This window comes from Cnephaeus nilssonii, assembly GCF_951640355.1.
Source record: "Cnephaeus nilssonii genome assembly, chromosome: 5".
NCBI lineage: Eukaryota > Metazoa > Chordata > Mammalia > Chiroptera > Vespertilionidae > Cnephaeus > Cnephaeus nilssonii.
In genome coordinates this window covers 33,602,796-33,615,795 of record NC_137076.1, presented here as the reverse complement: position 1 = coordinate 33,615,795, position 13,000 = coordinate 33,602,796, and the positions used below count along the sequence as shown (strand labels likewise).

At 48.0% G+C, this 13,000-nt stretch overlaps 1 protein-coding gene across 2 annotated transcripts in view; it reads left to right on the top strand.

Annotated features, from left to right (window-relative positions):
* FBXO16 (F-box protein 16) overlaps positions 1 to 1,522 on the top strand; it is a 57,892-nt gene extending 56,370 nt beyond the window's left edge. For both annotated transcript variants that reach the window (XM_079773256.1, XM_079773255.1), the window contains exon 8: positions 1,258 to 1,522. In XM_079773256.1, coding sequence (XP_079629382.1) covers positions 1,258 to 1,440 — 183 coding nt within the window. In that variant the 3' untranslated portion in view covers positions 1,441 to 1,522. The remainder of the gene's footprint in view (positions 1 to 1,257) is intronic.
* The last annotated feature ends 11,478 nt before the right edge of the window (positions 1,523 to 13,000 follow it).

Here is a 13,000-nt window from a genome sequence, read left to right as displayed (position 1 = left end):
AGCTTGCATATAAGCACAACCAGTGGACACAAGATACTGGCGGGGGGGGGGTAAGGGGGGATGTGGGATGAGGGCATGCGACAGGGGGTAGGGGAGGCTGGGGGAAGGTCAATGGGGAAAAAAAGAAGATATATGTACTACTATATGTAATATTTTAAACAATAGAAAAAATTAAATGAAAAAAAAAATAAACAAATGCTAAATGCCGAGAGCATAGATATGTTCAGTGCTAAGCCAGAGGCCTCGATGGAAATCCAGCCGAGGCAGAAACCCCTGAGGGTCAGGTCACCGGAGCTCCTTGCAGAAGGCGGGCCTCAAAGGACAGGTTGTATTTCGAGAAGGAGCAGAGAGCAGCTGAGGTCGGACCAGTCGGTGTGATGCATCTTTGTGGACTAGGAGGACCGGAGACAGCAGTCATCGGCTGAAGCAATTTCTGAGTTCCCCCAGATGGACAGAAACCCTGTGTGTTGCAACCATTTCTAACAGAGCATTAGGGGGACGTAACAAATGATCTGCTGCTGAGACTTGCCAGCTGAACATGGAGTAATAGGAGGGGGGTTGTGCTCGGGGAAGGCTATGGCACAACCATAGCGTGTCTGCTCAGTCTCCTTGTGTCTCTGCATACAGTAGGAGCCAAAGTAAGGGTAAACGCACAAGTTTCCTGCAAGCTCAACTCGTATGATTTCTCTCCATTCTTTCCTCTTCCCTTTCCTGCTACGGCCAGACGCAGAGGAGAAATCCTTTCTCACCGTGAGTTTTGGTTGGAAGGTCAGCCTGTGACATTTGCCTTTTCAGAGAGAATGTGTGCATGCCCAGATTAGTAGGGGGTATGAAATATGGGTGCTGGATGCTCACCTGGCCTAAGCATCACAAGTCTCCAGCCCCAGCCCTAACACCTTCTCACTCTGTGAACGTGGGCTGGCACATCACCTGCCTGTTCTTCGGTTTCATTTACTTGGTTTCATTTACTTGCGAAAGGGAGGTGCTAATACCGCCCCGCCTATCTCGCAGAATTCCCTGAGGTTCAGATGAAATTATGGCTGTGAAAGCACTCTGGAGACGAAAGAAGTTATTATTAGCAGCTCAAGGCGAAGATTGCATGGGGATAAGGGGTGGTGAAATTGGAAAGTCTCAATAAATCCCACCCAGTCCTATGATTTTACACAATGGTTTTACATCATTAAGATACGTTTAATTATATAGCTTCCTTTGATGTTTCAATGACTCTCACTCTAATGATATCTTTCTCCTCCCTAGGTGTCCCTGAGTGCAGAGCCCAGCTCCCCTCTGCAAGTCCCAGCTCAGCTCGCCTGGCCTCCTCCTCGGTTGGCGGGGCTCCCAGCCACCGAGGCAGCAACGAAAGTTCTCATGCAGCATCTTCAGAGACACTCTGGCCTTCGGTCGGTGCCCATCCAGGCTTCAGAGCCGAAGCTGATTTAAAAATGTGGAAAGAGCTCTGGCCAGTGTGGCTCAGTTGGTTGGAACGTCATCCAGCACACCAAAGGGTTGCGGGTTTGATTGATCCCCATACAGGACTGATAGATGTTTCTCTCTCTCTCTCTCTCTCCCTCTTCTTCCCTCCCTCTCTCTATAAATTAATAAAACATGTCCTCGGGTGAGGATTTAAAAGAATGTGAACAGGTTTTTATAGAAATGACAAGATGCTCCACACTTGGAGCATTGGCTATTACCTGGCTCCTCTATAGAATCTGTTGGTGGCCCTGGCTGGTGTGGCTCAGCTGGTTGGGCATCGTCCTGGGCATGGAAAGGTTGCCAGTTCGATTCCAGGTCAGGACACATGCCCAGGTTGCAGGCTTCTTCCCTGGTAGGAGGTGTGCAGGAGGCAGCCCATCAATATCCAGTTCTCCATATTAATGTTTCTCTCTCACGCTCTTCCTTCCGCTCTGTCTAAAAACCAATAAAAAGTCTTTAGAAAGAAAGAAAAAGAAACTGTCGGTGGTAGGTACTTGATTGTGAAAGTGAGTTCTACAGTATTTCAGCAAAAGGTATTCATGGCATAAATGTTGACATATTCACGAACATAGATGGAAATGTGATGATAGGGGTTAATAAAGGGTCATGTGATAGTAGCATTGGTAATATCGGGTGTATGAGGCAGGGTCCCAGAAGGATGCACTCAGCGCACTTCCGAGGCTGCTTGAGCAGTTTAATGTTCATATACTCCATCCTGTTTACCAGGGTGTCTTAATTTGCTAGGCCTTCCATAACCAAGTATCACTGTCTGAGTCTGCTCAGGCTGCTATAACAAAAATACCAAAGGTGGGTGGCTTATAAACAATAGACATTTACTTTCTCACAGTCTGGAGGCTGGAAAGTCCAAGATCACAGTGTCATCAGGGTTGATTTCTTCTGAGGCCTCCCTCCGTGGCTTGCAGATGGCTGCCTTCCCGCTGTGCCTCACACGTGTCCTCTCTGTGTCCCAATCCCCCCTTATTATAAGGACACAAGTCAGATTGGATGGGGGCCCACCCACATGGCCTCAGTGAGCCTTACTTACCTCTTTGAAAACCCTGTCTCCAAAGACAGTCACATACTGAAATCCTAGGGGTTAGGGCTTCAGCATGGGAAATTTGTGGGGGGTTGGGGGGAGGGGAGGAAATGACACAATTCACTCACTGGGCAGGATCAAGATGAGATGGGGAAGCACCCAGGAAGTAGCAACTGCAGAAGCCTTTATTGTCCTTTGGCCTGAAGAGGCAGATGGGAAAGGACACGTTGTTCTTAGAACCCAGTGAGAACTGTAGCCAGGGGAGAGGCCACCCAATAGGGTGTGTGCCGTGTGGTGGGGAATGTGTGCCCTGTGGTGGGGAACACAGCCTACGGGGGCAGAGAACACACAACCGCCCTCTCTCCCCACCCTTTGATACTCCAATAGCACTTCCCTTTGATCATTTCACCTGAAAGTCAACAGCAAAGACGCCCGGGGGCACAGCTCTTAGATGCCAGCTTCCGAGGCAGGTAGTGGAGCTGAGGAGTGTGGCCAGGAGTGGTTGGGAGGGAAGGATATGAGTGGGACAGTGAAGAATACCCAGCACAGTGAGGTAATATGTACATTTCCAAAGGTGGAATTATGATTGATAGTCAATGGATGGGCTTTAAAGAGTTATTGGAAAACACAAAATGTTATTTAGCTGTAAAAATAGTAGTCATACATTTTCAACTAAGCCATTTAAGGTCATGTAACCATTTCAAGGTCCCAGAAGTGACCATTCTAGGACACTTACTTACCCAAGTAAAGCAGAATGATAGACAAATGATTGTCAACCATGTAATATTGAACACTAATGTTCGTCTATAATAATAAAAGCCTATAATGCTAATTAGACCGGATGTCCTTCCGGACAACCTTCCGAATGAAGCCGTGGCGGGCGGAGGCCGAAGCAGAGGCAACCGCCGCGGCGGTGGAGGCCAAGCCCCTTGCATGCATTTCGTGCATCAGGCATCTAGTCCTATATAATAAAAGCCTAATATGCTAAGTGTCTGACTGTTCGACTATTCGACCAGTTGCTATGGCAAGCACTGACCACCAGGGGGCAGATGCTCTGACTGTAAGTTAGCTTGCTGCTGGGGTCTGGCAGGTCAGGGACTGGGCGAGATGGGCCAGACATGCCATAGGGCCCTTCCGCGGTCCCTCCCCAGCCCCGATCATGCACCGGTGGGGTCCCTTGGTCTGGCCTGCACCCTCTCAAAATCCGGGACCCCTCAGGAGATGTTGGAGAGCCGCAGGCCAGGCTGAGCGACCCCACCGGTGGACTATTCCATGCACCAGGCCTCTAGTATACTATAATATGATTTTAAAAGGTGGCCTAAAATAAAAACAAACAAACAAAAAACAAACGGTGACCTGACATGGTGGTAGAGAATGGTGGTTTGGATGCCCAGATAATCGGTGGAGGACATAACATGACTAATTCACAATTGATTCGTTTGTACCGCCAGAGGGATGCTCACATGTGCCGGGGGCAGAGAAGAAAGCAAACACACCCAGATGAGACCTTGGGATCGTCCCTTGGGCAAAGCAGGTGCTGTGATTTAGGGTTTCCTCTTCCTGGAGCCTGAACCCTCATGGTTGGCTCCTAGGGACCAGGGGCAGCTGTGTAAGTGGGGGAGGGCTGTAGCTCCAGGATTCTGCACACTTTTGTTTCTCTAAACCGCTGTGGTTGCCTGGCTGGCTCAGTGGTTGAATGTCAATCTCTGAACCAGGAGGTCACAGTTCCATTCCCAGTCAGGTCACATGCCCAGGTTTCGGGCTTGATCCCAGTAGGGGGCGTGCAGGAGGCAGCTGATCAACGATTCTCTCTCATCATTGATGTTTCTATCTCTCCCTCTCCCTTCTTCTCTGAAATCAATAAAAACATTTTTTTAAGTCAACAAACTGCTGTTGGTTATTGCAGGGGCCAGTCATGCTGTGGGCAAATGTTTGAATAGGCCAGTCTGGAGAATGAGCCCAGCTTCTGGAATAGACGGGTTCTCCTGGAACAAGGACATATCAAGAGAAAGACAGACCTGCCCGGGACGAGTGGCTACCTCCTGTCTTAAGCTGTATTTGGGTTATCTATTTCTGTGAAGTTACTCCCAAACTTAGCTGCTATGACAACAGTCTGTTGTTTTGCTCGTGAATCTGCAGCTTGGGAGGGCTCTCGGGGAGAGCCTGTCTCCAACCCACACAGCATCCTGTCTCCTCCCCGCCGAGGGCTGGAAGATCCACTTCCAGGACGGGGCAGGGACAGGCCTGGAGAGCTGGTGCTGACGGTCCACTGGGGGCTCAGCCAGGGCTGAGGCCCGGGCCTCCGCTTCTCCCTCTCTGGGCGGGAATTCTCCCAGCACGGGCTAGGTTCTAAGGGTGAGCAGCTCAAGAGACAACCAGCGGGAATCTGAACCGCCTGATTTGTCCTGGCCTTGGAAGTCTCACCGTGTCACTCGTCACCCGCTAGTGACCACAGAGGCTTGTCCAACTTCCAGTAGGGGGCGTGCAGGAGGCAGCTGATCAACGATGCCCCAAGAGGGGCATCCACTCGGGCGAGTTACAGATTTTGGTGTGTCTTCTTATAAGGACACTAATCCTATCAGGGTGGGGTTCAGGGCTCCACCCTTAAGACTTCATTTAACCTTGGTTACTTCCTTAGAGGCTCTGTCTCCAAATATAGCCACTCTAGGGGTTAAGACTTCAACATAAAAGACTTCAACGTATGAATTAGGGGGGCGGGGGGGGGGGGGAAGGGACACACATAAATATTCAGTCCATAACATCCCTACGGTGATGTGAATTAGACAACAATTGATAAAGATAAATTTATATTGATATTAATTCAAGAAAACTGTATTGAACACCTACTGTGTGTCAGACTCTCTGCTAGGCTCTGGGGGTATAGGTAGGAGAAAAAACTGTTCCTGCCTTTAATGAGTTTATGAGTATGAGGGAGACAGAGCAGCCAAGGAGGTACAGGGACAGCTGAAAGGAGAGCGTGCTGTGACAGCCCCCAGAGGGACAAATCAACCACTCCACGGGGAGGGGCACAAGCGATGTCCAAGAGGAGACCAAGGCCGAGGCGTCTGGAGTAGGGAACAGGAGGTGGAGAGACAAGGGGAGACATGTTGGGGAGAAGAATAAGATTTGCAAAGACCCACGGCAAAAACTAGGGTGACCACCATCCTGGTTTCCCAGGACCGTCCTGGTTTAACATTCAAAGTCCCACACCCAGGAGGTGCCTTAGTTAACTACTGGTATCGCTGGAGCATAAGGGAGGTGGGCTTGCAGCAGGGCTGGTGCCAGAGAAAGCTGGGAACGTAGGCAGGAACCCCAGGAGCCAAGCCATGCCAAGAGGTTAAGACTTTATCTTGGAGGTAGTTGAGCAATCAGTAGGATCTTACATAGGGCAGTGACTCACGAAGAACTGTATTTAGAAAGATCTCTATCTGCTGGATAATTAAGAAGAGCCAGTTAGGAAGCCATTGCAGGTTTCCAGGGAAGAGATGATGGTGACTTTAAGTAAAATCATGGAGGGGGATGGAGCGAACCAGAGGATTTAGGACATCTTAAGGAGAAGTGACAGAACTTAGAGATGCGGGAGGTGAGAGACCAGAAGCCAAGGTTGACTCCCAGGTTATTATTGGTTTGAGCTACTAGAAAAAGTCTTGGGAAGTCCTTAGGATGGTTTGGAAATCCCTTCCCCACACCACGCTACATGACAATGCAGACAAAGCAGCTACTCTGCTCCCCATAAAGCTCGTATTGACCTAAAAATCAGAGTGACTGTGCCCCTGATCCAGAAGTCTCAGAACTAGCCATGAAACTTAGAGAAACTTAAGGTAAGAAGGAGGCTTGGGGCAAGCAGGGGAGGAAAGTGGGCATTTATTATACTGGATACTCCCTAAAAGATTTATGGACTCTCTAATTGGACCTTCACAAGAATTTTAGGAGGTAGGTAGGTGGGTGTTGTGGTCCCCATTTCATAGCTGCAGAATGGGGGTGAAGTGTGCCGCAGGTGGCCACGGCTACGAAGCAGCAGAGCTCGGTGTGCCTGACCCTAAAGAACTGCTCTTTCCACCTACGGAGCACTCGTTTCTACCTGACGGGCTCTTTTGTTGCATCCATTGCCCGGCCTGGATTCTGTCTTTCTTCGGTATTCGAGAAGGATGCAGACCCAGGGCAGGACTCTGCCCCTGCAGGGCTCTTAGAGGCCAGCTGAAGGCTGCTTCCAGGAGCCAGGGTTGCAAGAGAGCTTCTTACTCCTTTGTCACTGGCCCCACACTGATGCTACTTGCAGAAACCCTAGAGCCAGAGACCTTTGTGAGCACCAAGGCTGGGGGAAGCTGAGGAGACAGTGTCCCAGTCAACAGCCAGTTTAGGGAAGGAGGGAGTGCTGGGGAATGAAACTCTAGAGATAGGCAGCTATGGGAAGGATACCCAAGGAAGAAAGGAACGCAGGATGAGTTCCCAGGGCCTCCCTCCGAAAGAGAGAGGGTGCACAGGTGAGCGGGTCGAAACCTTAGAAGGGGCAATGGAGCCCTGACAACTAGACCTATGTGGTGCCCACATGGAGGCTGCCCAGTGCCAACTTGAGCTTCCTTTTAACCAGCCAGGTTTACAATTTAATGTAAATTTTGACTTATCTCCTGTGAAGTCTTAATCCTCTATATTCACATAGTAATCTATCTATCCATCCATCCATCCATCCATCCATCCATCCATCCATCCATTGTTAATCCTCACTGGAGGATATTTTTTTCATTGATTTTCAGAGAGAGTGGGCGGAAGGGAGGGGAGGGGGAGTGAGCGACATTGATGTGAGAGAGACACATCGATTGGCTGCCTCCCACACAGGCCCTGACCAAGGTCAGGGATTGGTACCCGCCCTTGACGGGGAATCAAACCCGAAACCCTTCGGTGCACTGACCAATTCTCCAAGCACTGAACCACACAGGCAAGGGCATAATCTATCCATTTTACCTATAGTCTTTTACAACTATTATTTCTTATTCCACCACTCGTTCTAGACTTGGAATTCTTCCAAGGATACCACTTTCACTCTCTTCATATTTTCACATTTTCTTTTATGCAGTAGGCGCATGACTGGAGTTTGTTGTCATTGGCTGGCTTCTTTATTCACCGACACTGGCAGGGAGAGGACACAAGAGGGCGCTCCTTTCCTTCTAATCTGAGTTTGGAGAGCTGAACCTTTTCTGCCCATTTTAGGTCTCTCTCTTACAGTAAAAACTCAGACAGGACTGGTGTCGGTGGAAACATTTTTCACTACTACTAGAGAGAGGCTCTGGGGAATTCTGAATATTTATACCTGTGCCCTTAGGGAAATATTTATGCAGCTCAGGTCTTTGATTCCATTTGAATCAATAAAACAAATATTTGTACAGTCAGTTTTTAATAACTCAGTCTAAGGAAGAAACATATTTTAAAAGTAACCAACCCCTTCATAGCCACTAGGATGACTATGATCGAAAACATAAGACGGGAAACCATAAAAATACTAGAGGAATCCACAGGCAGCAAAATCTCAGACATATGCCGAAGCAATTTCTTCACTGATACTGCTCCTAGGGCAATGGAAGCTAAAGAGAAAATAAACAAATGGGACTACATCAAAATAAAAAGCTTTTTTACAGCAAAAGAAGCCATCAACAAAACAACAAGAAAGCCCACTGTATGGGAGAACATATTTGCAAATGTTATCACTGATAAAGGTTTGATCTCCAACATCTACAGGCAACTTATACAACTTAATAAAAGGAAGATAAATGATCCAATTTAAAAAATGGGCAACGGACCTAAATAGAATTTTTTTGAAAGAAGACAGAAGGAAGGCCAAGAGACACATGAAAACATGCTCAAAGTCACTAACTATCTGAGAGATGCAAATCGAAACGACAATGCGGTACCATCTCACACCTGTCAGAATGGCTATCATCAACAAATCAACAAACAACAAGTGCTGGCAAGGATGCGGAGAAAAAGGAACCCTCGTGCACTGCTGGTGGGAATGCAGACTGGTGCAGCCACTGTGGAGAACAGTATGGAGTTTCCTCAAAAAACTAAAAATGGAACTCCCATTTGACCCAGTAATCCCACTCCTAGGAATATATCCTAAGAAACTAGAAACACCAATCAGAAAGGATATATGCACCCCTATGTTCATAGCAGCACAATTTACAATAGCTAAGATTTGGAAACAACCTAGGTGCCCGTCAGCAGATGACTGGATCAGAAAACTGTGGTACATCTACACAATGGAATACTATGCTGCCATAAGAAAGAAGGAATTCTTACCATTTGCAGCAACCTGGATGGAACTGGAGAGCATTATGCTAAGTGAAATAAGCCAGTCAATGAAAGAAAAATATCACATGATCTCACTCATTTGTGGATAATAAAGAACATTATAACCTGATGAACAAAAAGATAGATACAGAGGCAGTAAAGCATCAAACAGACTGTCAAATTATAGCGGGAAGATTAGGGAGAGGTGGGGGAGATAAGAGATCAACCGAAGGACTTGTATGCATACATATAAGCATAACCAATGGACACAAAACTCTGGGGGGGGTGGGCATGTTTGGGAGTGGGGGGGGGGCAATGGTAAGATATGTACACATATAATACCTTAATAAAAAAAATGGAAAAAAATAAAATAAAATAAAACAAGGGCAAAAAAAAAAAGAAAGACAAATATTGCATGGTATCACTTATATGTGTGGAATCCCCTTTTTCTTTTCTTTTTTTTTTTTTTTTTTAGTCAAACTCATAGAAACAGAGAGTAGAAAAGTGGTTGCCAAGGGCTGGGGTTGGGGGAAACGGGGATAAGTTGGAAAAAGGGTACAAACCCCCAGCTGTAAAATGAAAAGGTCTGCGGATCTAATGCATAACATCATGACTATAGTTATAACACTCTATGGTTTAATTGAAATTTGTAGAGAGAGTAGAACTGAAGTGTTCTCACCAAAAAACAAACAAAAAAGTTCTGCATAAAAGATTCCAGGTGTTTCTCATGCCCTTTGAAGTCTGAAGAACACTGCTGTTGAGCAACCTGCTCTTTCTTTCCCATGCACTCGCCACTGGACGAGGAGAGGCCGGGATTTTAGGAGTGGTCAGCACATCCCAGGGAGGGGATTTGGCCCTTTAAGGCTGGATGGGGTTTGTATGGACAGGCATAAGCCAGGACAAAGTTCCAGAGAGATAGAATGGTTTATACAAAGAAAAAAAATGTGAACAGAGATTAGACAACTTTGAAGTCAAGGATTCATGAAGGGGAGTAGAAGAGATAAGGTTAGAAAAACCCTGAATAAGAGGCCAAAGTATTTATTCAGGAGTGCAGTGTTTTCTCTCACTTGTTCATGTTGAAATCCTGATATATTTCATTCCATCAACCAAAAGAGAGATCTTTTTTTTTTTAAGAAAGAAAATGATGATACAACCGACATGCATTACACACATCACAACGAGCAGCACATGTGCCCGTGAGAAAGCCAAGCTGCTGAAGTGAATGCGATCTGGCGTTTACCGAATCTTCGTCATTATTTAGTTGCTGCTTGTTTGTGCAGTTGGTCATCTGCTAATGCTAGCAGATACAAGTCTGGATCCTTACTACGGTGGAAAAAACAAGCATGGGGTGGTGGGGCGGGGGTGGGGGGGGGACCTTACAAGTTGAGGAAATTCTATCCATTCATTTTCCTTTTCTCTCTGACTTGGAAAAAGGTCATGGTTACTTGATAGGAGGACAGACCACCTTGGTTCAGCTCATTGAACATCAGGCTTCCCAGGGACTATGGATTAAGCCCTGCTGGGGACCGTGGGAAGCAAGGCCCAGAAGGATAAACGTGTGCTCTTCGGCAGATTACTCTGGTAACTGTATACAGGATGGGTTGTTGAAGGCAGCAACCAAACGACAGGGAGACCAATTAGTGGGTGATAGCAGTACACAGCAGTAATCCAGACTTCAAATGGAGTAATAGGACCTTGTGTTTACACAGTATTTTATGTCATACAAATTCTTTTCACAGGCACTCCTTAAAGCCGTTACGTGAGGTAGCAAGTCATAAAAAACACACAACCACGGTGGAAGTTTAATTTGAAAGGTGGCTATGTGGGAGATATTTTTTTTAAATAAGCACTGACGGGACTGAGTGAGTGGTCCGGTGGTGGGGGCAGGGGTGGGAGGGAAGAGAGAGGAGCCAAAGATGAGGAGCCAAGTTTTTGAACTTGGGTGAGGATGTTGTTGCTACTAACACAAACCTAGAGGAGAAGCTAATTTGAATGGGGGGAGAGGGTTGATAATGGTAAATTTTGAAGTAATGTCAAACTGATAGAAAAGTTATACCGAAAGAAGAGCACAAAATCCCTTTGCCCAGAGACTCATTCAACTGACGCCTGTCATCTCAGTCATATCCTTTAGAGCAAGAGGATCCACAGGGGATCCCACATCGCACCCAGTCCTCACAACTTGCAAATCTTCTTCAGTCCAGAGACGTTCCTCGATTTCCCTTTCCTTACATGGCCCTGACTTTTTTAGTAGTAGTAGTGGTAGTACTACTACTATAGGCTATTTTGTAAACTGTCCCTCAACTTGGGTTTGTCCAATGTGTCTTCATAATTAGACCCAGATTATGCACCTTTTAACTGGAATATCACAGAAGTGACCAAGTTCTCATGGTGTCATCCATCAGACGGCACACACCTGTCAATTATCTCATCTCCACTTATCTCATTACTTTGTGTTAACTTCCATGACTTGATTAAAATGGTATCTGCTAGTGTTCCCCACGGTAGAGTTACTCCCCTCCCCCTCTCTAATGACTAGAGTATTTTGTGAGTATGTGGAAAGGGTGTTGGCAAGGCTGGCTTCACGACAATGTCGCCTGTGTAGGTGTACTGAGTCCCCTGCTTAGAAGGGTCCCAGGTTGTTTTTTGTTTGTTTGTTTTTAATCTCACCTTTTTCCTTTTTAATTTTTTTTTAAGAAAGTGGAAGAGAGAGAGAAAGATAGAGAGAAATATCGATGTGAGAGCAACACATCAATTGATTGCCTCCTGCACGAGCCCCAGTCAGGGCCCAGGCCGGGGAGGAACCTGCAACGGAAGCACGTGCCCTTGACGGGAATCACACCCGGGGCCCTTTGGTCTGCAGGCCCACACTTTATCCACTGAGCCAAACCGGCGAGGGCAGAAGGGTCCCAGGTTGGGTTTGCTTTTTGCTTAGCTCCCACAATGAAGGAAGGAAGAGGGGCAGGAAGGCAGGAGAGAAGGAAAGGACAAGCAGGCAGACATCCCACGTTTGACTTGGCACCTGTGAGTTGCCAGGACGCCTAAGGGTTAGAAAAGCAAAGCCAGGGTTTGGGAGGAAAATCTGCGCTGGAGGCAAAGGCTGGGGGTGTGATGTGCACAAAGCGGGTGACTGAAGTGGGGAGGACAATTTCTCCAAGAAAATGAGAAGGGACAGGAGGAACCGGGGACCTAACCTTTGGGAAGACACACAGATGCGGAGCAGAAAGAGAAAGGGAAGCGGAAGGACTTCAGTGCCTCAGAGGGCGAGGGAAATCCAATGGTGCAATGTTACAGGAATCAAAGGAAAAGAGTAGTCGGCCATGTCCATGCGGCAAAACACCTTAAAAGGAGTTGGCTGACCAAGAAAAGATCCCTGGCTCTAAGAACTAGCCACAGGAAGAGATTATTTGTTTGTTCTTTTGGGCATTCAATAAACATTGGTGGGGGAGAGGGGAGTTAGGCCCCAGGTCTGAGGATAGAGAAGGGGGCTGGCAGGGTGGGCTTCCTGGGGGTACCACCTAGGTAGGCACACAGGGTCCTGAGCTTAGCAGAGTCCCGGGCTTGGCCTCCTGCTGTCAGATTCTTCCTCCCTGAGCAAGAGGTCCTGCGTTTTCATTTTGCACTGCACCCTGCCCACTCCGTAGCTGGTCCTGGGTGAGGGGAGCAACTGTAAACCAGTCTTCCCTTCGGGAATATGTGTTGGTGAAAGCGAGAGGCCCGTATCTTGTCCTAGGGGCAAAGTGGAGTTAAAAGGTGACTTAGCTTTGGGTATGTGTGTTGGCAGCCGGCACAGGGTGGTGGGAGGAGATTACCGAAACCGGTGGAGGTTTACAGGAGGGATTCATGAGTTCAAGGCCCCTGGTGAGTCAGATTCAGCCTTGGCCTGGAGGAAGGCAGAGGCAGAACGCCAGCTGAGGCAAAGAAGGTGGGGGGGACAGGCTGAGGACGAGCAAGCGCCCACATAAGACCTGGTCTGGTGCCTAGAACTGAGCGTGCCTTAAGATCGAAAGCGCCCCTGGAGAGCCACAGGACCAGGGGCGCACAGCGCGACAGCGTGGTTCCGAGCCTCTGGCCCAGCACGACTGTGGGACAAAGGGGCCGAACGAGCAGCGGGCAAGGCCGTGCAGGGCAGGATCGGGTCCCCCCGGCCTCCGACCCGTCCTCTCCGCCAGGCAGGCGGCCCCAGGAGAGGGGGCCCCGCCCGCGATC